The 25,341-nt window shown below is 41.5% G+C and overlaps 1 protein-coding gene across 4 annotated transcripts in view; it reads right to left on the bottom strand.

Moving 5' to 3' along the window:
• Positions 1 to 2,787: 2,787 nt before the first annotated feature.
• Positions 2,788 to 25,341, bottom strand: part of LOC117253022 (single-stranded DNA-binding protein 2) — a 67,583-nt gene continuing 45,029 nt past the window's right edge. For all 4 annotated transcript variants that reach the window (XM_033620344.2, XM_078170775.1, XM_033620343.2 and 1 more), the window contains 13 exons: positions 13,778 to 13,867; positions 12,310 to 12,369; positions 11,596 to 11,662; positions 10,310 to 10,380; positions 10,141 to 10,208; positions 9,701 to 9,749; positions 9,565 to 9,600; positions 8,659 to 8,713; positions 8,023 to 8,093; positions 7,844 to 7,922; positions 7,686 to 7,714; positions 7,478 to 7,576; positions 2,788 to 4,968 (listed from right to left, as the gene is read on the bottom strand). In XM_033620344.2, coding sequence (XP_033476235.2) covers positions 4,939 to 4,968; positions 7,478 to 7,576; positions 7,686 to 7,714; positions 7,844 to 7,922; positions 8,023 to 8,093; positions 8,659 to 8,713; positions 9,565 to 9,600; positions 9,701 to 9,749; positions 10,141 to 10,208; positions 10,310 to 10,380; positions 11,596 to 11,662; positions 12,310 to 12,369; positions 13,778 to 13,867 — 804 coding nt within the window. In that variant the 3' untranslated portion in view covers positions 2,788 to 4,938. The remainder of the gene's footprint in view (positions 4,969 to 7,477; positions 7,577 to 7,685; positions 7,715 to 7,843; positions 7,923 to 8,022; positions 8,094 to 8,658; positions 8,714 to 9,564; positions 9,601 to 9,700; positions 9,750 to 10,140; positions 10,209 to 10,309; positions 10,381 to 11,595; positions 11,663 to 12,309; positions 12,370 to 13,777; positions 13,868 to 25,341) is intronic.

The raw sequence follows: 25,341 nt of genomic DNA on the forward strand, positions 1-25,341 counted from the left end.
GATTTCGAGAGGAATAAGGGAGGTGGGTGGAAACTACAGTTTGCATGTGAAAGGATGGGATTGCACAATAGTTCAAAGGCCTTTCAGCAGACAACAAAGAGTGTAAGTTTGGCTCTGGCAAGAGGCAAACTGTATTTGCAGATGACTCCACTGCTCAGTTTTCTCGTGCGGAAGATAAGGATAAATACTTTATATATAGTAAATGCTTCTTGCTTATTCGTGTGTGAGAAGCTATATCAGAGTGTAATACAAGAGAACTACTGTAGTCTTCTTTGTGGTTCTGCCAAAGGCTCTCTCGCTTTCCCTCCTACTGTCTTCTGTTGTGCAGGATGAATTATTCCTTCTGTCGGTGATCACAGTCTCACTCCTCCTCCTCCTCCTCCTCCTCCGTGTGTGTGTTGTGTGTTTGAGGACAAAAAGAGAGAGACGCCCTCATGCAATATGCAAACACCGTAGTCATATGAAAAATAATCTACATGCAGTGTTGACATAAAGTGGGTTGCACATGGAGTTTACAGTCAGTGAGTAAATAAGTAAATAAGTATTGCAGCCAACATGTGAAAACTTTCTGAACCCACTCCTTTTGAACTCTCTGACTTGTAGGAGTGTGCTGCTAGGTGTAATTATGTGTAAAGTACATTATAACTACAGTACAGTAGCCTCTTATTTCACTATGTGCACCTTGAAAGCTTGCAAAGGTTTAATCTTCTATAATCTTACACTGGATTCCAGTCACAATGTAAATCTGTTCGTGAAAGGTTTTCAGCGCACTGTTTCTTCCAGCTACCACGATTTGTGCTCCACTAATGAAAATGTGCCCATAATATACGCAACAACATTTTGGTAAATATGCATATTCCCTCTCTAGCAAAGAGTTAGACGAGATGCCATTTTCATGAAGCTATAACCATCAGCCGGTTAGCTTAGCTTAGCTTAGCATGGAGACTGCAAACAGGGTATAGACTGGCTCTGTCCAAAGGTAACAAAACCTGCATACCAATCTAAAGCTCACTAATCAAAATTCCATACAAAAACTGAAGTGTAAAAACAATCCACCATTTTTCTGGGCAGTGTGAAAAAAAAGGGGTGGTGGTGTGTCTTCCTCAAGCTCGGGTCCTCTACCACAGGCCTCAGATGCTGTACCTGGAATCTGCTGGAGCCACTCTCCCAGCCTCGAGTGCTCCGATTACCACTGGCACCACTGTTGCCTTTACTCCCCCCATCTCTTCCAGCTCCTCTTTTAGCCCTTGGTATTTTTCGAGCTTCTCGTATTCCTTCTTCCTGATGTTGCCGTCGTTCAGGATTGTTACATCTGTCACCACCGCCTTCTTCTGTTGTTTGTCAATCAACACGATGTCCAGTTGGTTAGCCATCGCCAGTTTGACAGTCTGGATCTGTAAGTCCCACAGGATCTTAGCTCGGCCATCCTCAACCACCGTAGGAGGTGTCTTCCATTGTAACCTTGGGGTCTTCCAGCCCATACTCAGTGCACATGTTCCTGTACACTACACCAGCCATTTGGTTGTGGCGTCCCATGTGCGCTGATCCTGCTTGCATCTTACACCCTGCTATTATGTGCTGAAGTGTCTCAGGAGCATCTTTGCACAGCCTGCACGTGGGGTCCTGTCTGGTGTGGTAGACCCCTGCTTCTGTTGATCTTGTACCAAGTGCCTGTTCCTGTGCTGCCATGATTAGTGCTTCTGAGCTGTCAGTGGTACATGCTGTGCAGGGGCATGACAGTTCATCTTCCACTCCTGCATTCTCAGGTTTCTGCTGCCTGAGGTATTCAGGTATTCACTTGGCAGCTCATCTTTGGGGGCCATCTTCCTGATGTCGTCCTGGATCTTGGATGTTTCGTTATAGGAGTGACCTTAATGATTACGCAGTTCACATTTGGAGGCTGTCTAGCTTCCTTGCTCAAGGGGAGTGGCTAAAGGGGACCTCACTGGTGGTAACAGAGTGGTGCAGGAAGGAGTCCTAAAACTTGTTCCCTCGTCTTGAATTCAGTGGGTTTCTTGAATGGGTTTGATAAGATGCCTGAAAAAAGGTCTGTGACTGGCACAAGCTTCAGAGATTTTCACGTCTTGCTGTATGAAAATATGTCAGTAAATACTTTCCTTGTATTTTTTAAAGCTTTTACATGTCTCAAAAAAGGCGATTACTAACAAGTGGCTAAGCGAGACTACAGATGTTGCCAGGGACATTTAACATCATCATTCCCAACATGGAAATTCATCTGCTAACTAGACTGGTCTGCCTTCACAGTGTTGTGTTGTGTTTATACTTGCGCTATATTTTTTTTTTGGTTGTTTTTGAAAAACTACCGTTAATGTTAATGTTAGCCTAACGTTAGCGTTTTACTTCTGGAAATTGCATTTATGCCTCAAAAATGATTTAAGTGGTGTTCATTTGTGAAGATAATCTTGCTGAACAAAACCTGCTAATATCATAAGCCAATCAAAAACTCCTATGGGCTCTTGGTCGGGAGAACCCGGGCGATGCTAACTTCCAGGCTGGCCTACAAAACAACGTTGTCCCTGCAGCACTCCACAAAAAAAATCTTGCCTTTCCCCTACTAGGATAGAAGTGTATGGATCACAGTTAGTGGTTTTTCTTTCACATTGCAGACACTTCTCTGCTTCACAACACAGAGCAGATTGCACCAAAGCACACGACTTAGAGAGGCATAACTCGTGATAACACTTTGTCTACAATATACACCCTGAAGTGACTGCGCTCATGTCCACACACGCAGTCCTCACAAACGACAAGAGCTGACACTGTGACTAAGGGAAGAGAAGCTTTATACTAGCATATTCAAAACCCATGAAATACTTCTCTGTGTATTTACAAAAACATAATACAAGAATAAAAAAGAGAAAATGAACACGTCACAAATGGAGTCCCACATACTGCCACAAAACAGAAAAACATGACCCAATTTACAAATGCATCTTCTTGTACTCCCACTTATGGCTTCAATCTAACACACACACAAAAAAAAAAAAAAAATCAAAATAAAATATCTCTGTTCAGTTGTGATGGTGCGTCATCAGTCCATCCCTCCCTTTTGCATGAATTCTCTCCAGTTTTTTTCTTTAAATAATAATAATATCAAATACACATACGAGACAGAGGAGCTACATTTGTGAGCTGTACACTTTGCAGTAAGAGAGGGGAGAGGAAAATGTTCACAGGCATTATCGTCCGTTTGTACACAATGATAATACATTTTGGGCAGTGAAAAAAGTCTAAAACATTGATTTAAAAACAAGCTTGTTTTTAGCTTTCTGTACCAACAAACCTTTCACATCACACTGAGATCACAGTTTATCCGGATGGCAATAAAGTATGAGTGACCAAAGTGACTTTATAAGCTTGTGTCTTACAGTTTACGCTCAATACTGGTCATGTGTCTTTGATTTGTCTCTGTCTTTTTAACGTTTTACGTCCAGAGAATGTGGGCCATTGTATCCATTTTGCAACTGTTGCTGCAGGACATAAACTGATAAATCATTTGGATAAAAGTTTAAATAACTAGAGACGAGAGAGGCCTCAAAAAAAAAAAAAAATCAATAATAAAAAAAAAAAAATCGTATGACTGCATGCACAAATTCAGTATCCCCTCTTGTAAGATAACACAGTCCCAAAAAAAACTCAGCTATCCTAAACTTTGCCCTGTGCCTGTGCAGTCAACAGAATGTAAAACCCTCCAAATGTAAGCCACTCACACTGGGAAGTCTAACAGTGTGAACGCAACAAAGGTTTATCACTGAATACAGAACGACGCCATGCTTAATTATAGAAAACATTTTCAGTCTGTACTACTGGGTATCGACCTTTGTGCTAACCGTATTCCTCAGTGTCAGTGTAGTGACTGATCTGATTTAAAGAGAGACTATGTCAACTTGAAAAAGAAGTAACACATTCTTCCTCTTATGAATAGAAAGTTAAATTAATAGGCATTGCTCAATTCAGTACACGCAGGGATTTTGTTTCTACAGCCTTGCTTGGTCAGGTATGACTGGTAGCGCTGTTAACTGAAGTTGCATCGTCTCGCCTTAGGCCTCGAACAAAGCACTTTATTTTTCTCAAAAACCATTCGATAGATGCGGACAAATATTTCAGTTGAAGCCTTTCTGCAAATCGTGGTTAAAGAGCTAACTTTAAAGAGATTTCACATTTCCCACATTTGTGGCTTGAGTTTGGGGAGCGCAGAAAAAAGAAACGGCCCATAGTATAAAACATGAAACACAATGTTAGTGGTCTTAAAGATTCAGACAACCACAAAAGTTGAAAAGACAAACACCTGCACAAGCCTCAGATAAACTTATTGGTAATATTGTGATGTCTCTCCAATTCTCTTTCAGTTATGGACAAATTAATTTGTAAAGAAAAGAAAAAAAAAAGTTCCTTGTGAGACCCACTTAGATTAAATTTGACAATCAAAAAGTATCTGTTATTTTTCAAACCCTTGGAAATTTAAACTTTAGCATAAATAGGATACTGGCCGTTTGTTTTTGGGCATGAACTCTGTAATATGATGCCAAAGGCAGACACGTCTGTCTGTGACTGGAGTGTGTGCACAGTCTCATACACACCGTATGCAAATATACAAAGAGTTCTCCTCCAGGTTGTTTCAATTTGGTTCCTTTGTACAGTCTCATAGTTGCAGAGGAAGAACTGATGAATGTAGCAGAGTCACCACTTAGAACGGGAGAAGAAACAGGAGAGAGAGACGTGGACAGGAACAACGGAGGAGTGGGGTGGGTGGGGTGGGGAGGGGAGGACGGAGCCTGGGGCAACTGTCCTGACTAGGCAGGTGGTGGTGGAGGTGGTGAAGTCACTGGCCTAGATGACATCACATCCTGTCTCTCTGCTTTTCACCGATCCACACCAGGTTACTGGGCGACTGAACCAAACCTGCGTCCAGAGCCTTCACACGCTCATTGTCATGTTCGGAGAATACTGCAGAGATACAATGGGAAGAAAAGCGTGTGTGAGTATTTTTCACCATTATACACCAAAATCCCTCCAAATGCAATGGTTAAAGTCAAATATTTTTTTTATGAATGTTTAAAGGTATACTATGCAGTAATTGTCATTACTTTTGTATGAGTCTATACATTGTTTTTTAGGAAAAACCTTCATAGTATACCTTTAACTTTAGTTAAAGGAAAAGTTCGACAATTTGGGAATTATGTTTGTGTTTTAGGGTTGTCAAATTAACACATTAATTTTGATTAATTTATCACAAAGAAATACCATGTTAAAAAAATCAACACTGATTAATTGTGTTCCATGGTGACCTTTGACCCGGTGTGTCATTGAAGGCCACAGTGCCTTTGTCACATGACGGAGGGAGACGATGCTGCTTGGCCCAATGAATGGAACATTAGCATTTTAAAAACGCCCAGATGGAACTGTTGATAGGAGCACCGTTCTCTGCATTTTATACAGTAAGGAATTTTCGTACAATCGCAGTAATTAAAACCTGAAATATCACCTCAGCGCAAAGCATTTAGCAGCAAACTCAGAGGTCCAAGCTGGCACAGCCTCTGATGCTAGTGCTAGAAGTCAGCCTCATCACGATCAGGGCCCGTATTCACAAAGAATCCTAAGACTAAAGGTAGCTCTTAGTGATGTCATTCTTAGAATTCCTCAAATTCTAAGATTTTTCTTAGAATTTCTTAGAATCTTTGGATTGCAGCGCATACCAGCGCTTCTCACATTCATCGCTTGTGCGTAAAAGGAGAGGGAACGACGCATTGATTTGTCGGGCAATGCGCTCCCAAGTCTACATCTTCTCTTGTGTCGTGATCCCGGGACCGAATTTCCCTCTTAAAACTCCTTTGTTCTCCTCCACAAGCTGCGCCAACAGCAGGCACTGCTCTTCTGTCCAGTTCGGCTTTCTCGTTCTTTTTTTCTCCATTTCATTTGTTGTTTTGGCCATTCTGCCAAATCAAATCGCTTTTTACAAGGCCAGCAATCACAGTAATTGCTGACAGCTGATTCTGCGTCCACCATTAATATCAAGTAGATTAAGTAGTAAAATTACCAGCATGGCGAGTAAACATAACAATAAGCAAATCAATATAATAATCGGCATGTGAATGAGGTACGTTCAAACATTTTGAAGCTGTGTAACAATTAATTTAATTTTGCTGAGTTTCATCATCATGACATAAAATTATTTTCACGATTACACATTTCTTAATAGCCTGCAGTCTAAGTTCTATGATCGGTTGATTTCACTGTCCATTCATTACTAGGAGCGCATTTTTTTCAGATTTTTTTTTCTTTCTTTTTTTCCTTTTTGTAACAACCAATCACAGCTTTTAGAAGAATGCGTCATACCTAGTAACGGGGTCAACCACACCTCACTAAGATAAAAGTTTCTGTCCCCTCCTTGCTCAGAGTTGCTCTCAGAAACTTCCTGAATCCCTCTTAAGCTAAGATTCCTTGCTAGGAATTTTTAGGCTAAGTTAGGAGCTCTCTGAGAGGACTCTGAGAATCTTCGTGAATATGGGCCCAGGCATTCAGACACAAACTGAGTGAGTCTACCTGTGACCGACTGACAAAATTGCAATGGACTACAGACCAGTTTCGGTGGTAGACACATATGCCAAAATTCATTCATTCATTCATTCATCTTCTAACCGCTTCATCCTCTTGAGGGTTGCGGGGGGGCTGGAGCCTATCCCAGCTGACATTGGGCGAGAGGCAGGGTACACCCTGGACAGGCCGCCAGACTATCGCAGGGCTGACACATAGAGACAAACAACCATTCACACCTATGGACAATTTAGAGTTATCAATTAACCTAGTCCCCAATCTGCATGTCTTTGGACTGTGGGAGGAAGCCAGAGTGCCTGGAGAGAACCCACGCTGACACGGGGAGAATGTGCAAACTCCGCACAGAAGGGCTCCCACACCCGGGATCAAACCAGCAACCCTCTTGCTGTGAGGCGACAGTGCTAACCACCACACCACCGTGCCACCCTGCCAAAATTCATCTGAATTTAAATTTTTTAAATACTTTCACATTTTTATTAAATTCAGATTAATTAATCACCGAGCATGTAATTAATCAGATAATCTTTTTAATCATTTGACAGCCCTACATCCACACATCTTGTTTATTTAATCCAAAGTGACTTCCTGGAGTATTGCTGTCACAGTGTGGTTGCCAAGCAACAGTTGGAAACTCCTTCACATGACATATTACGTGTATCACTTAAGAGATGCTAAGTGGATTTCTTCTTCTTTGGACAGAGTCATTTGTTTCCCCAGAGCCAACTAGCTGCTGGCTGTAGTTTCATATTTAGCGTACAGATTTGAGAGTGGTATCAATCTTTTCATCTAACTCTCTGCAAGGAAACAAATAAGAGTATTGGCCAAAATGCCAAACTATTCAGACCCATTTTTAACCTAACTTTGGTATTAAGTTTTGAGATCCCGCTAACTTCTGACTTACACTTTCATTCTGAAAAGGGTTAAGGAAGTTTCCTCCCATCTCTCCATCCTCCCTGGGGGTCCCAGGCTGGTTACTCATACTTAGGTTACCAGGAGAGTTCTGAAAAAAAGATTGTAAGACAGATTATTGGTAACTGAATGCTACTAAAGCTATGGAAGAAAAATACTGCAATTTTAAAATGGAGTTTCAAGGTAGCATCTTGTCTCACCTTGGGGAGACTGTCCATATCACCTGACCCTGAGAGAGGGAACACAAGGATGAACACAAACCACCATTATTGAATGAAAACTGGTTTTACTTAAATTAGGGGAAGAAAATATAACCAGATTAGTGTCAGATTTAGTGTCAGTGCAGCACACACTGTACCTAATGATCCATTCATGTGATGGGGCTCCATGCCAGCCATGCCACCTAATGGACCGTCGCCACCTGCACCCATAGGGAACTGAGGAGAACATACACAGGAGACATCACAGAATGATTACATCCACACACAATGTCTACAACCAGACACAGTGATGTATACAGAGAGAGAAATGTCTCACATTTGGTCGGCTTCCCCCTGGAGGGACTGTGTTTATCATAGTGTACATGTTGTCACCAGAGTTGGTTGAATCTGACGGAGAAACATTAAGAGGATGAAAAAGCATAAACATGTGTACTGTGAAAGTAAGATGAAGATTAAACAAATAAGGTTATCATTTAATAAGGAAGCACTATTATGAAACATTAGGGTTTTTTTTTTTTTTTTTAAATCGTGACTTTTCTCGCAGCCTGCTTCATGGACTTTGGTTTGAGTGGGCATCTGAGGATACACAGAACTATGCTTTGTAACTGTCTAAACTAAAAGTTAGTGTCCAGATATGGTGACCGTAACATGACTATAGTATGACTTTTAAATGGCTTTTTGGGATTGGAGGAAAGTTGTTATCATTTGGCAAACAGCCAGTCACTTTGACTTTCTTTGTCTCTATAATATGTAATGGATATAGTCTCTTTCACACACTGAGACAATTTCTGTATAAGAAGATCTGTATTTGTCTCCTTATAATTACAATTATTTTACTTAAACTCTTTTGGTGTTTGGTGTGTATTGATAATGTGACTGGGTGCTTCACATCTTCACAGTTTTCCATGACAGTACAAACTCACACTCACGCACATGGATACACAAGCCTTACCTGCTGGACTCGGCATTATTGGAGTGCCGGGTGGCCCCCCTCCTCCTGGAGGTCCCTGAAATCACAGGTGGTTTCCGTAAGATTCATTAATGAACTAATAAATTTCAGCCCATACAGCTAGTGAATAAAGACAGTATAATGGGGACCTGTTATACTTTTTCTCATTTTCTGTCAAATCTGTAAGAATGATGGATGTTCATATTAAGCGTGGCCATTGTATGTAAAAGGAACCCATGTAACAAAGGTACTGATTTCAGGGGGACGCAAAGGACACCTCCCCCTCAATATTTACAACCTGTGCATTTCTCCCTCCCCTAATAAAAACATTCAAGTTGCTGAGGGCAAAATCGTAGACATTTACACCGTAAATTGATGTGGATGAAACCACAAATTGGTGCATTAAAAATCTCCAGAATGCAAAAAATTACATGTTTGATTCTTAAAATGTTCTGGTAGAGTACCCCCAACCCCCCCATTGCATATGTTCCCTCACCTCCAAATATGGAAAGGAGAAATGTATGCCCCTGTGTGTGAGCAAAAGCCTGTTATTGTCTACTTTTGAGACCAGCTGACCTCAGCTCCTGACGAATTTCTTGTTGATCTGCTACAGGCATGTAGCCCACACTGCTTCGTGTGCCTACATGCACTAACAGAAATATGCAGTCTTGGTTGCTGATGTTATTAATTTCTCCCTGATTTCTGATCATATTCCTGCTGGATCAAGGTTGTGTTTAGAAGGGTGGGCTGGATCTTAAAGAGACAGGCGCAAAAACGTAGCGGTTGGATATAGGTGTTCCAGCACCTACAGTTTTGAACATTAAAGCATTTACATATATATTTTAGTCGAAAACTTAAATACAAATATGACCCTGAAAATAATCATAATTTAAACTCAAACATACATACCACGTAACTTCCTGGAGATGCAGAAGAGTATGGGGTCTGGAAAAAAAAGAAGGAAAAAAAAGAAAAGAAGAGAAATCATTAAAGAAATGAAATATCTGTTAAACCTTGTCTTGGGTGTCTTTGTAAGAGCACTTACCGAATTGGAGTTTGGAGGATTTGGCCAGGGTCTACCCCCACCAGGTCCCCTGGAACACACACACAATTATACACTTTAGTTGTCCGCTTTTGGCAAGCATCTTTGTTTCCAATTCATTTGGGCAGCGTTGGCAACAACAAGCTCCTCTCTTGCCAGCGAGAGGTGATGGGAACAACAAGTTTCAAAAAAAAGAAAAGAAGAAAAGAAAACAAAATAGAGGAAAGCTGGCTTCTCGCTCCGCTTCCAGTCCTCTAAGAGCCAAGAACATACAGTAAAGTGTAATTAAAAGCTACAGAAAGCAAATGGCTGACTGCATCTACTGTCGAGAGAGATTAAAGACTTTTGCAGTTTAATGTCCCTCTGAGTGAAAGGTCAGTTACATTGTGTGTGTGTTTGTGTGTGTGTGAGTGTGTAGATCACATTATGTTGCTACCACTCACATGTTCATGCCGGGCATCCCAGGACCAACCAGGGCATTCAGTGGAGGTCTCATCCCACCTCCATAGCCCTGAAACAGAAGACACCAAATGTCCTCATTGATGTCTACACGAGAGTAACTGTCAGAACCAACGCTTTGTATATATCCCCTGAAATCATCTGGTCCCGTACCTGGGGCCCGAGCGGTACCATGCCTCTGGGTGGAGTCATCCGCTGCATCGGTCCTCCCATATTTGGATGTCCTGAACCACAGGAAAACTGTGAAACTACAACCGACCATCCGTTTGTTCCACATGAGTGTATTTGGGTGTGACTGGGGTGAGTTTTCTATTATTCAGTCAGCAATTTCCCGTCATGTGTTTTTATTTTCTACTGTACTCTCTTCAAAAAAGCCTGTTCCCTTCATGTAATGTTGTATTTTACACCTCCATCTGGACACCGCATTGTTGCAAAACCCTTAGAAGGCATCAATTTCTGAGATGATGGGACTAACCATCATACAAAATTCAAATACAGTGTTTTTTTTTCATTCTAATGTTGAGTTTAACAGTAACTGAACATTCTGCGTCTTTTTACTTCTGCATAATTCATGTGCTGTCTGAAGGAGTAAGTAGTATGTGTAAACAGGGTTGTACTTAAAGGGTAAGAAGAGATCTTTTTATTACTATCTACAAATCCCACAAATAGACTAAACTAACAATGAACTCATTCACATTAAATTTGGTACAGACATCCATAGTCCCCACAGGATGAATCCTACTGACTTGGTGACGCCCTGACTTTTTCGCACCTATGATGGTGACAGTTGTGATTTTGAGATGACATTCATGTTCCCGGCAGTGGTGCAGTAGTTAGCACTGTTGCCTCACAGCAAGGAGCTTTCAGGTTTCCAGCCGGCCATTTGGGCCTTCCGTGTGGAGTTTGCATGTTCAGTGGGTTTTCTCTGTGTCTTAACACTTGGTGATTGGTCATTGCTGACTTTAAAATGCCTGTAGGTGTGAATGTGAGCATGAATGGTTGTCTCTATGTGTCAGCCCTGTGATAGTCAGGCGACCTGTCCAGGGTGTACCCTGCCTCTCACCCAGTGTCAGCTGGGATAGGCTCCCCCATCAAGTCAAATTTAAATTCATGACTAAATACCTGCAAAGCTAAAGACATTCATATTATCCTTTTAGTGCTAATTAAATATGTTAGCATTGCCACTGGGAGCATGTTAGCATGCCAACATTAGCATTTAGGTCAAAATGCCACTGTGCCAAAGTGCAGCTTTATAGAACTGTGGCTGTAGACTCTTAATCTTGTAAATAGTTCTGGGACATCAGTTCTATGATAAAAGCTCTATCAGGCTGTGACTCTGTCTGTCTGTCTATCTGTTCCTCAACAGGCTGGGTGCTGACTGAGCACATGTGCTGTAACATCATGTGTCTGTGTTTGTGCATACCAGTGTGTGTGCATACCTTGCTGTCTTGTGGGGTCCATTCCACTGGGCAACATAGGCTGACTACCTGGGACTCCTCCAAGTCCCTGCAGAGGGAAAAGAAGACCCATCCCCTCATTATCATCACAGTAACACAGATACTGTCCATTTATACTAATTCATTTATTTCTTTATTTTCTATTTTTGTTTGCCAAATCATTTGGCCCCATTCCGCATGGGATGACAAAATTATAGTACAAACATCTCCCGGTCTTGCTTATATAAAGCATGTGAAAAAAGAAAAGGAAAGAGACACAAAAACAGTATCCCAAATGAACTGTTATCATGTAAAACTATTAAATTTCTACAGATTATCTAGATAATCTGCTTTTCTTCTTATAAATTAATACCGTCTAGTTTTAACAGTCAAAGGCAACATAGCAGATCTCAAGTTAGCACACTGAGATCTCCTTTTAAACAAGTTATACACAGCATAAGTGTCTGTACCATAATTCAGTTTTTATCATTGTAAAAGTACATAGTTTTGGCTACGTCAGTATGTCACCAGCCCACTGACCTTTGTCCTTTGCAAACAAGCCTTTTCTAAACAAACCAACACTGAGCTTTTGACTATTAAAACAAACCCAGAATTGGGAAACAGTGTGCTCACAGGTTTATTTTTAGACCAAGAGCCAATCATTTCTAACTAGCTACAGTTCTGTCTGCCACCTGCAGGTGTCAGTGTGGCTCTTACCTGATTCGGTAATCTAAGAGGTGGTCTGGGTCCTCCGGGGTATCGAGGTGACATGAACGGCTGAAATTAAATTAAAAACATTAAAGCAGGCTGAATCACAAACACACAGGACTGCTATTTTAATACCTCGCCCACAGAAACAATAATGGTGTACAAACTGCACAGAGCACCATATGGGGAGTTTTCTCACACTTCAAAACAGGAAACCGGCCACTGCAAAAATCTGCTGTTGAGTTTTGGGCACATTTAACAACAGTTCCATGACAGCAGACTCAGTACGCCAACCACATTTTCATTGGACTGGATTTATGGAAAAAGAATGAAAGACTAAGATGAGGTTGGTTAATAATGATGTCAGTGTTATGTGTTAACTGTGAGCAGTTTGGCAGCAGGAGTGAGAAGCTCTTTTGCAGCTGCGAGTGGGTTTTCACTTGTCCTCACCACAGACAGTAGCAATGCTGTTGCTATGTCTGCTGAACCGATGCCACTGTGGTCAGAGGAGCCAGTCTGCAGCGTCGGGGAAGCAATGCAATGTGTTGCCACTAGAGAGCAATGGTCCACTTGTTTTGATCAGGGTCTCCTCTTTAATTACCCCTCGTCTCATCTCCCAGCTGTGCTGAATGTCCATCAAAGGAAAACACCTACACTATTCTAAGTCTATTGAAGCTCTATAATGATTTACATTCCTGTTTTCATACATGCACGAACAAATAAATGCAAACAACTAAACACAGAAAGTAATAAACTGAATGAATGAATAAATGACACTGAAAGCTAGACGTTATATGTCTGTGAGCACGGCTGTGCATTGTCTGTGATGTGCAATGCTTTGCTAATAAATATAATTATGTGATATTCTCCGATCTCGTCCATATGCAAATCATTTTATGGAGCCCGAATGGAGAACTGGCAATCTGGCAATTGTTGCGTTTCTTTCACCGATAGGTCCTGACAACACCTTGTCTTCAAAGAACAATTGATCTTCAGAAGGAGATGGAAAAGGATGTTTGGAGTTTTTTTGAAAGCGGAGCTGAGAAATGCCTATGAAGGATATTGATCTGCGTGTCAGATGCAAGCGTCTGAGTTTGACTGATAATGACGGCTGATCAATGTGCAACTGGCAGAGTCATTCTGATGGAGAACAGCGATGATCTGGGGCGAAGCTGCACGTGTGACTTTTTGTTTGCGAGACATTCATTTCAACTGTCAGGCCCTTTTCTGTCCGTTTTGAGAAACACACAGAGGTGCACCCCCCACACACAGAGGTGCACCCCCCACACACAAAGGTTCTGTACATGAACACAAACAGTGAAGTATTCATGAATTAAATTCTCACATATGGAAATATTCAATAGAACTATTCAGTGGCCTGAAGGCCCCAAAGAAAACTCTCTTTCCTCTCTTTCACTTTCTGTATGTTAGTATGTGTGTGTGTGTGTGTGTGTGTGTGTGTGTGTGTACCATATACCTGAAAGAATCCCGGAGGGACTGGCCCCACTGGCATGCCCTCTCCTGGGGGAAGGTTCCCAAGGACGGGGCTGGGAGCTGCTGCAGCACTCTGGAGGATGCAAACACACACAAAGAAACAGAGTTAAAATCACAACTCAAACCAGTCTGCAGACACTCAACACTTCTTTGCTCAGCAGTGGTGGAAAGTAACTTAGTATATTTAGTCAAGCACTGTAGTTCACATTACTGGAGTTTTTCTATTTAATGCTATCATACAGTTGCATGCAGAATAATATACATTCACCAGCCACTTTATTAGGTACACCTGTTCAACTGCTCATTAACACAGATAGCTAATCAGCCAATCACGTGGCAGCAACTCAATGCAAGACGACCTGCTGAAGTTCAAACCGAGCATCAGAGTGGGGAAGAAAGGTGATTTAAGTGACTTTGAACGTGGCATGGTTGTTGGTGCCAAATAGGCTGGTCTGAGTGTTTCAGAAACTGCTGATCTACTGGGATTTTCATGCACAACTATCTCTAGGGTTTACAGAGGATGGTGCCAAAAAGAGGAAATATCCAGTGAGCAGCAGTTCTCTGGGTGAAAATGCCTTGTTGATGCCAGAGGTCAGAGGAGAATGGCCAGACTGGTTCAATATGATAGAAAGGCAACAGTCAAATAACCACTTGTTACAACCAAGGTATGCAGAAGACAGAAGACCATCTCTGAACCAACAACATGTCGAACCGTGAAGCAGATGGGCTACAGCAGCAGAAGACTGTGCCGGGTGCCACTCCTGTCAGCTAACAACAGGAAACTGAGGCTATAATAACACGCAGGCTCACCAAAACTGGACAACAGAAGATTGAAAAAACGTTGCCTGGTCTGATGAGTCTGGATTTCTGCTGCGACATTCAGATGGTGGAGTAAACAGCATGAAAGCATGTATCTACCCTGCCTTGTATCAACAGTTCAGGCTGCTGCTGCTGGTGTAATGTGTAATACAGTGTAATACAGTAAAAATGATTAAAAACAGTAACAGTATAACACTCACAGGGACATTTTTATCTGAGTACTGAGTGTTGAATTTTGACTTTTGCTACTTCAGATGCCTGCTGCTTATGGTCTGGCACCTGGTTGCTTCCTTTTATAAAGCCCTGACCTCACCTGAGCTCTGTGGGGGTTCACGCCCATAACAACAAACAGAGAAAGGAAGAAAAGAAGAAAATGCAGGCAGAGGGCAGAAAAATACACTGACACATATTTCTGGTGGGTCATAAGTGACGATTGAGAGGGATTACTTCTGTATGAGTCTATAAATAGTTTTTTTTAGGACAGTCCTGTATAATATATCTTAAAGTAAAGGATCTGAATTCAATTGCTCAGTCAATACCTACAATACAGCACCTCTTCTGAACACGCCACCAATAAAAGCCATGACAACAAAAAGAAAATCTGCAATCCAAAGGTCTTCCCCAATGTCTCACTTGCCGTCTCTCCCTCAGTGGGATATTTCCTGTTCCTGCAGATACCCTGCCATGCTGGCACAGGTTTATTTTTATACCTTGTGTTTTTTGTTGTGCTTGTCCCAGACGGGCGGCGCTGGCACATTTCAGCACAGCCTCCGTCTGCTTCCTGTGGCATTGTACTACTAACTAACCCGGAGTTACCACCCAGCACGGGCCTCTTCCTCGTCCTCATTAAGTCTAGAGACCAGACAACATGCAGTGTGGGAGAGTGTGCATCCATATATATGATAATGTGTGAAGAGTGCGCACATAAAGACAGCGTGCCTATGTCTGTGTGTATTATTTTTATTTTTTTTAACTATCTGCCCACTCTGTCCTATTTCTCTGATCTCCCCTCTCGCTTTCTCTCCCTCTCTGAAGGCATCGGCTGGGTGTAAAGAGCTCCAGTGAAATTCACCCACAGTCTCTGAAGTTTCCGCCAGCTGACTTTTTAGGTCAGACAGGAACAGGGTTTAATCAGAGCTGAGATAAAAGCGGACTGACGACACTCCTGTATCCTCCTCTGCTCCACCCCACCACCCTCACTATTCCCTCGTCCTCCCTCATTCTCCTTCACATCTCCCAATCGTTAATGTTCGGCAACAGGGAACAGGATGCCGTGCAGCTTTTTGATTCAATATTCTGTTGCAAACAGAGCTTGTGTTTGTCTCAGCAGATGAATGTACAGATGGACGCAGATGGATATTGTATCTCTATAGTTCAGCGGTGGGAGACTGGATTTGTTTGTGTGTGTGTGTTTGTCTGAGTGTACGACGTCATGCACAGCATCAAGTGTGTGTTGTGAATTTGTGAGAGTTTTTCCCCCTTTCTTTCCCTCTTCCTTCTCGCACCCTGGATTACCCAGAATGCCTTTACTCCCTGGCAGCCTGGAGGTCTGCTGAGTTTGCCTTCACGCACAGAGAGGGAGAGAGAAAGAGAGGGAGCAAAAGAGGAGAAAGGAGGACAAAGCAGAGATTATAAGTGTGTGTGTGTGTGTGTGTGTGTGTGTGTGTGTGTGTGTGTGTACACTGTGAGTGTGTGAGTGCACTTAATGTTTGTTTGTGCGGGGAAAGGAGAACTGGGGGAGTGAAAAAAAAAAAATCTACCTGACCTGCTGACAAAGCAGCATTTTCCAAATACAGCAACAAGAAAAAAAAAAAATAAATAAAAAACACGGCAGGATGTATTTGCCTGCCCCAAAACCAGCACCACCCAGAAAACAAAAACAACACTGGCAACAACACATCAACTGCTCTGGTGCTGACAGTCTCTCTCGATTATGACAAATCAGATTGACTCAAATGACATTAGAAAATTAGAATGAATCACGCTGAGAAGGAATCACAAAGCCTATTTAAAAGAGAGGCTGTGAATCTTTTTTTTTTTTTTTTTGCATAAACCTGGACCAGTTACACAATTTGCATAGTGATGCTTGTGTAAAAATTGTGCAGCAGCATCTATATTACTAGACATTTTGTGAATAGGCTTATTTGCTATCTTGCGGAGAGCTAGATTAATGTCACTCTCATATTTGTGCAGTTAATATAAAGCTACCACAAGCAATTGGTTAGCTTAGCTTAGCTTAGCACAAAGCCTGCCCAGGTAGCCAAAGTGACCTGGAGCTGAATTGGCCTGAACTCGGCATGCTGGAGAGATGTAACAATGACATGTTACACTGCTAAAGAATGGTCATCTACCAGTGTATTTCTGCCACTGGTGTGCTGAGATGCCTATCCAGGTGTGCCATGGGATTTTGTGATAACCACACATACTGCAATATTCAACTGGGTCTGTACAAAAAGTTACAAATACATTTTTAATTGACTGTATCAATATGTTGTGGGCACCCATTTCTTAATAAATAGTCAAACTCTAGTTAAAAAATGTAATTGATTTTAATTTATTTAAAAAAAAAAAAAAACCTTAACAGGAAACGTGTTTGTAGCCGTGCACATGTGGGAATCTTAAGTGTGTGACATATCAAGAGCCCTGATTGGCAGCCAGTGTGTGACAGATATAAATACAGGTGTGCCTTGAGATTTTGGCTTGCCCTTTGGTGTGCCTTGGGCACACAATGTTTGAAAACCACAGGGCTAGAGCAATAAATCAGCCGGGCTAACATATCGGCAAACATGAGATTGCTGCAGGTGTACTGGCATCTGCTTATATGTTGGTCGATCAGTAACAAGGAACTGCAGAGCAGAAATGTTAAAAATATGTTTCAGACCATTTAGAAACATTATCACAGTTACATCGATTGTCCAAAAGAGAGAGCTCACATCAACTACACTTTGTTCCTCTAAAAAACTAATTTCAGGGACTCTGAAAATTTAAAAATGATCAGCCCACCTCTTAAACATTGGTATTGACCTGCAAAAATTCTAAATCTGCTGGAATACAATAAAAATGACACTAACCACACACTCACACGTTGGACCTGAAAGTTGTTTCACTCAAGCAGTGAGAAAACAATCTACGACGTCAGTTAAATTGGACTGATAACAATATGAGGGACATTCAAAGAGTCCGTGGCAAACAATCGATAACGCCTTAAGCACCTATAGACTCATAAAACCTGGTATCTTTTAAATACTGGCAAGAGTTGGTGCTTATTTCAACATTTAGAAAAAAAAGGAAATGCTTACGACTCTCTCAGTTTCACTAACAACCTTCATCTGCTGACTTGTGGACAGTTACAGAGAATTATTCGAGCAACACTTAATGTTTATTCCATTGGTAACGACTACGATAACAGTTAGATTAAACATGCTGATGTGCCAACACCTTAACTGTATTCAAACACTGCACCGCTCATGGCTGTTGATAACTGTGTGAGCCTGCAGGGCTTCACCTGCTCTAATATGAACACATCAGTGTGGTGCGATTAGCTCCAGTTAGCTACAACAGCGCGGTGACCAGGAAGTTAATGTTTACTGTCGGCTGTCATTATTACACCACTGTAAATTAGACTCAGTGAATTCTTGTTAGCCGGTTCTGTTTAAATACTGATTCACAGCCAAGCTCAACATATTCCAGCACTTAACCTTTGTAAACATCAAGCACACACACATTGTTACACGCTTTTAATGAGTCCATCATTTACACTTCTCATACATCAGTGTTTACACTTTTCTGACAAGGCCGAGCGACAGGGACAATGAGATATTGAGCTGGTGGCTTTACACATTAACACACTGTATCATAGCACGCATTATTGTGTGTCTTGTGTAGTCTTTGTACATGTTTCACTGAGCTCAAACACAGTCAAGTACTTCTCATAATATTAATGGCACTTGACCTAATGGAGTTGACTGCTGATTCAATTTGAGAACAAATTGTAGAGCCCATTATAAGAGCCGCATTATCTCACAAATTCAGAAACTGGTAAATGAAAGCTAACTTGCTGCTGTTGTTGTCGTGTTACTTTGGAGCAGGTTAAGGAACAGGAGCCAACCTTTGCATCCCAAACCACTCCAAATTATCTGAACACACTCAGCCAGCGCTCTGCCCCCTCCCCTGTCTTTGTCTCTGAGATCCCAAAAAGACCTCAGCCTGAAGACACTGAAAACAAGACAATCAATTAATCTGTTTGTCCATTCAGCCTTTGCATTTCATGAGTCATCAAACTGCTCAATGCTTCGCTCTTAGCGGTTTGTTGTGTACTGTGATCTCACCGCATTCGTAGTCACTGCATGGCGACGTAACCAAAAGGTGTTTGTGATGAAACCTGAGGCGGTGGAACGGCCCCCGCGTGTCCTCAGATGAACACCTGCATCTCCTGGCAAACTCATTTGTTGCATAAATTATTCAAACTACCCCCCTCCAGGAGGACGCTACAGTATACCAGACATACACAACAAGACATTCAGTACAGTGCACTACAACATCACTAAATGTGCACTGAAGTATGCCGCTCCTCTGCAAAGACAGAATGTCAAAAAAGAGGGTAAAATGAGAAGAAGTATGTGCCAAAATAGATTCTGATGTGATTTAAAAACTGGCGAATAGTCTATGTATTTCATGTGGACTGCTTAGTCATGGTTTGTGTGTAGGACTGTGTGCATTTGTTTCCTGAGGCGGTACAGAATCACCAAGATATACATGATACATACACCCACAAAAACATACAAAGAAAGATTTGAGATAAATGTTTCAAAAGGTAAAACAGTGTAACACTGGATGTACAGTGGGGGAAAGTCTTATTAGTTATAATGTGCAGTATGATGTTAACTTTAACTCTTATCCTGGTTGGAATCATAAGCAAATATTTCTATATGTCAGACTGACTGTTAAATGTGGTCAACAAAGTCAGATATCTGGGTGACATCATCTCTCTATGCACAGTATGCTAGCATGTAAGTTTCACATGTGTACAGCTGTTTTCAGAGCCCTCTGTACTCCACCATACACAGCCTGCTTGTGGTGCAGTTATAGTGAAGCAAAAATGCAAAAGCTTCAGGTGGCATGTAATGATGCATTCAGGATCTTGCTCAGGGTCCCGAGACAGACATGTGCAAGTCATATGTTTGTGGCTGCTAATATTCCCACCCCGGAATTTTATGTACAAAAGTATGTGTGGATTTAAAAAATGTAATTATAATAGCATTAACTGGGCCCACACAAAGTGACACAATGGAGTCCTCTTGTTTTTGGGAACAGTGGAACAAATGTCTGTATGTGTCTGAATCAGGGGCGTCGTAGTGGGGAGGAAAGTGGGAGTGATTACCCAGGGCCCCAGTGGGAGGGGGGTGCTCAAATAGCCTGGAATGAAAAGTTTGGTTCTGTGTGGCTTTTTTATCTAAGTAATTAGAGCCATGACTAAATTAAAGTTTGTTGAATAAACTGGTTGAGAGAGTAAACTTTGTATAGAGACTCTCTGAGGCCGCTCTCACCCCTTAAAGATGCAAAATAGTTTAGTCCACATCTGCACTAGGATTAGTATTTAAAAACATCATAAGTAACTGTTTATGATGATAAATGGACTGCATATGTACAGCGCTTTTCTAGTCACTCAAAGCGCTTTTACACTACATGTCACATTCACCCATTCACACACACATTCACACACTGGTGGCCGAGGCTGCCATACAAGGTGCCACCAGCTACTCAGTAACCATTCACTCGCACTCACACACCAATGGAACAGCCATCAGGGGCCATTTGGGGTTCAGTATCTTGCCCAAAGATACTTAAGCACGCGGGCTGGAGGAGCTGGGGATCGAAACCATCAATTGTCCATTTGGTGGATGACCCACTCTACCTGAGCCACAGCCGCCACACCAGCATCAGGCAACTGTACGTCCCCAAAAACAGAAAATTGGGGTTCCAAAACAGAAAAGACAGAAAGACAGATAGAAAGGAAAGGATAACAAAGCTATGGCTATGCTCTCCATTCACAAAACATGATTTTACTGTCTATACTGAGGTTAAGTACAGAGTTTTGCAAGCGAGCATTTATGTATGCAGCTCCTTATACGTGGAATCTTCTGCAGAAGGAATTAAAGTTGCACTCATTGGTTCCTCTCGGCCGTTTCAAAGCAGCGTTGCAGGATTTTTGTGCACAATCTTCTATATGCCAATGTCACAGTGTGTCATAACTGGTCCTTGTAATCATGTGTAGTTGCCATTTTTTGCGTTTTTATGGTGCATTTCTGGTATATATTAACATACCTTTTGGCTTTTCTTTGTAGTAGTCTGATTTTGTGTTTTATATTGCTTGTTTAAGAGCTTTACATTCTTATTCTGTATTTTTTTTTTTGTTATATGTTTTCTGTCTGTAACTTATGTAGCTGCCTGTCTTGAAAAACACTGATCAAGAGAGGAGGAAGACCCAGACCCAGAAGTTGGTGCTACATCCCTGTTTTTTTTATCACAGTACATTATACTAATATGGACAAATGTGTGTGAAATAAAGCCAAATTGAAATGTCAATATCAAAAAGGACTTTGCATGAGTTTGAGGTCAAGTCGTCTGAGTACAGGTTCAGATGTGTGAGGCCTAAATAGGAGAAGGAAGACCATAACAGTGCTACACACATTGCGTCCAATGTGTCCAATTTCTCCATCCGAAATGACGCATTTGCCAATATATGATCACGTTGCTTTTATCTTATCAAGCATCCTTTGCTTGACAGGACACTGGAATGAGTGCTGGGATAAGAGATGACTCATCATGGACAAAACAAAGCAAACATTTACAGTAGATTGAAAACATTTTATATGAAGTGATCCGATATATGCGTTACCGTAGAACACACAAAAACTGTTGAAGGAAGTGCAGACGCTGAGATGTTGTGCAATTACACTTCAGTTCGCTACTTTACAACCTAATCAGACTTTCTTAATCCCATCAGACTAAAGGGCTCAGTAATACTTAATGAGATAACTCGCAAACTCTTTCATCCCTATATGTTTACTGATTGTGTTCCTTGCTAATGTCTCTGCGTAATGCATGCATACTGTGTGTGTGTGTGCGTGTGTGTGTGTGTGTGTGAGTGAAGGTGGGGAGTCATTTTCATTCAATACTTCAGAGACCGAGAGACACTCAGAGATGCGTGAGTGGAATCTCAAAAGGCTGTCTGTGTCTATCTTCTCTCTCGCTGTCTCTCTGTCTGTTTATCGCTCGCTCTCTCTCACACACACACACACACACACACACACTCACGGTCCCAACCTGCATCGGCCGTTGTCTGCTTTCTCCACCTCTCTGTCTCTCAGAGGCACACTTCTCGCACAAATCAGCCCTGTCTCGTTTTTTTTCGACTCATGTACCACCCCATAACAATTTGTTTCTATCACACATCTGGAAGTTGACTTCAAGGATCGGGCTGGTGATATTCTATATTTTTCTTGTCAACAAATCCCACTGTTGCCTCCTTCCTCCATTGTTGTCAAAAAAACTATTAGATGCACACAAATGAGCTGCATTGTGGCACTGGGTGACATGTTTCTTCATCATGGGTGCTGCTCTTTGTTTGGAATCAGTTCCACATACACTGTCCTACTGTGGTAAATATACAACTTAACACGTTTTCACATTAAGAGTGTCACAATTCTCCAAATCCATAATTCTATTGGACTTTCAATATTGAGGTCATGATTTGATTAAGTTTCTGACTTAAACATTTTTTTTCAGCATTGACTAGACTATGAAGTCTTATTTATAAAGAACAGATCATTGACTTTATGTCCTGACACCTGTCATTTACATTTTCAAATTCATCTCTGAATGAAGCTACAGGGTATCAAGTGTGAAATGACCGCCACATATTTTTGGAATGTACCACGAGGGCTGCCCCATAATAGTCAACCAAACGTTAGTTGACCAGACAGGTCATTAGTTGACAAGATTTTATTGGTTGCTTAGTCGTAAAAGAAAAAAAAGAAAAGAAAAAGTGAACGTCTATTAGGAGCTGTGACTTGTTTAAGTAAATCAAAACCTATATGTCTGGACCGTGTGGGGGTTCAATTTGAAAGGACAGACACAGGAAGAGGCCACGCTCAGCAGTCAGACAGGAGTCACGTTACAAACCAATCACAGCCGACAGATGTCTTTCTCTTCTTACGTAAATATTCTGATAAATACGGAAAAGTTGATCATGTTAGAGCAGGGCTACCCAGAGCTTTACATCTGCCCCACGGACGATAGGCCTACACACTTATAAACAGCGCCTGGAAGAAGATCAGCTCTGCACTCAGGATTTCAGGTAAACAGGTTATAGCTATGATGCTTGCAAAGGTTGCTTAGCAACCTCAGAAGCAAACCTGCTGCCATGCTCTTGAAAAGCTGGCACAAAAAAGGCACAAGAGTAGCGCCCAGTATCGTACCGACGTAGTTTGGTTGGTACCCTTAACTGAAAGTAATGAGTTCAGTACCAAACTCTGGTGGCCATGGTGTCTGGAGGGAAAATGCACAACCTGCTTTTGATTTCGACGATCAAAATTGAATGTTCATTTAAATCAATTTTAAATTAAGAACTGAAATAGTGACACCCTTAATGTATATAAATAAATATACCATATAATATTTATATAATGATTCCAAACAAATGTACAACCACAGTTGTTTTAAGGAAATTAGGAAAATGAAATTACACAATTGTGAACAAGGAAGGAAGGAATAAGTGGGATTGAGGTCGACCCCACAGACAGGATAATACAGTCTAAAGGTACTGACAGACTAATGTATTATTGGCTTTGGTTACTGGATGGAATTTGCTGAGAAAAACCATATACTCCAGCCTTATCATTTAAACTACTACTTCTATGTGAAATTATTTATGAGAGCTGCAACTAATGATCATTTTTAGTGTGAATGACTGGTGATTTTCTCTATTAATTGCTTGTTTGCTCTATAAAATGTCATAAAATCCCCACAATGACGGGGTGTGGAAGAGTTACCACTGAGTCTCAAGGCCACACGCAGTACAACAGGATCTACAAATGACACACCACACAGGAAGGAACTCCGTCCCTCCTCCCTCTTTCCCTCTTTCCCACTCCCTCCATCCTCTCAAATGCCATTAGTCCACTTCCTGAATGAAGGAGGGAGGGGAGGGAATGGAAAGAGGAGATACTACCAGTCTGCATGACACACACACACTCACATACACACCCACAGTCAAAAGTAGAAACACATTCACTAGAGCGTGAGAGCAAAAACACAATAAGACAATTGATTTCTGCATTAGTGTAAATGCACAGAATACTTTTGTAGTGTGTCAGTCACTGACAAAAGCATAACTAGAGCATATATATATCTATATCTACTGTAAGACTGATGTATAGCTGTATAACTATGTGTTTTAACTAAGAAATAAATGCCAGGCAGCACAGAAGTAAGAGAGACAGAGGGTTAGAAGAAGAAGTGCAGCGCAGAGATGAGAATGGGTGTGCTCTGCTTTTAACCATGTATTATTCACAGTCTCCTGTGGCGACCAGAGACAGATCAACACGCTCCACTGTCCAATCCTAAACCAAACTCACTTTTCAATTTCAAGGCAGATAAGCTTAAAATCGCCCTCTGGCATTCAAAGCTCCCTTTCTTAACCAAAACATGCCATATGTTACACCAGTAAAACACAGCAGCGAGTGGAAGAAAGTGGATCTCTGCTCGTTAGAAACAATATCTGACTGTGTGCAAGCTGCCAAGGAAGAAAAAAGAAATAACGTCAGTGTCCATGTGTTTGTTGTTAGATGCATGTTTTTATATTGTCTTAAATGCAATCCTGATTATACTTCACTGTTGCCGTAAATAGTCATAGAACGTTAAATGTTTATGAATAAATGTTCTAACCTTAACCCTTTGGCCCCCACTCGGAAACCCCCAGATGGCACGATTACTCTCATTCATAGTCTCAGTATGTGCATCAAGGGATTGTAACATCTAATACTAAACAGAGCTTGTGAGCCATCTTTAAAGGAGCTGCATACAATAGTCAGGGCATATCTGCGATTCAGAGCCTGATTCATGTTGTCTTCACATGGCTCTCAACATGGAGGTGGGCCGAGCTGGTGGCTATGAGCTAACAACAGTGCTGACGGAACTGAAGTTATGTAAAATGTCTAATAACAAGGTTATTTGTGGATGTTAACATCATGACGCTTTGCAAACACTGGGTTTTGGTCTCCATACCTCACAACTAAATGCCATTATTCTACGTCATGACCTAACCTGTTTAGAACAGTGGTTCCCAACTGGTCCAGCCCCGGGGTCCAGATTTCTCCTTAGTCATCAGTTCAAGGTCCACACAGTTAAATATATTCAGCGTCATAGTTGTGTTTGGTCGTTGAACTAGTTTGCTGTCTCTGTCAGGTAGTTGACCATTAGTCACTCATTCTACAGCAGGAGACAGCACTTCAAAACAAAAGCCCTGTACTGGAAATTCACTGTACTTCAAAATAACGTATATTTTTTACAAACTTGACACGTTCGTAAATCACTTGAAGTCCATTCAGAATGGACCTGCGACCCACTTTTGGATCGTGACCCACCAGTTGGGAACCACTACTTAACAATGTAACTTAAACCAACAAAATAACCTCATCAGTCGTCATAATTCTACATCAAACGGAC

The sequence above is a fragment of the Epinephelus lanceolatus genome, chromosome 9 (assembly GCF_041903045.1).
Source record: "Epinephelus lanceolatus isolate andai-2023 chromosome 9, ASM4190304v1, whole genome shotgun sequence".
NCBI lineage: Eukaryota > Metazoa > Chordata > Actinopteri > Perciformes > Serranidae > Epinephelus > Epinephelus lanceolatus.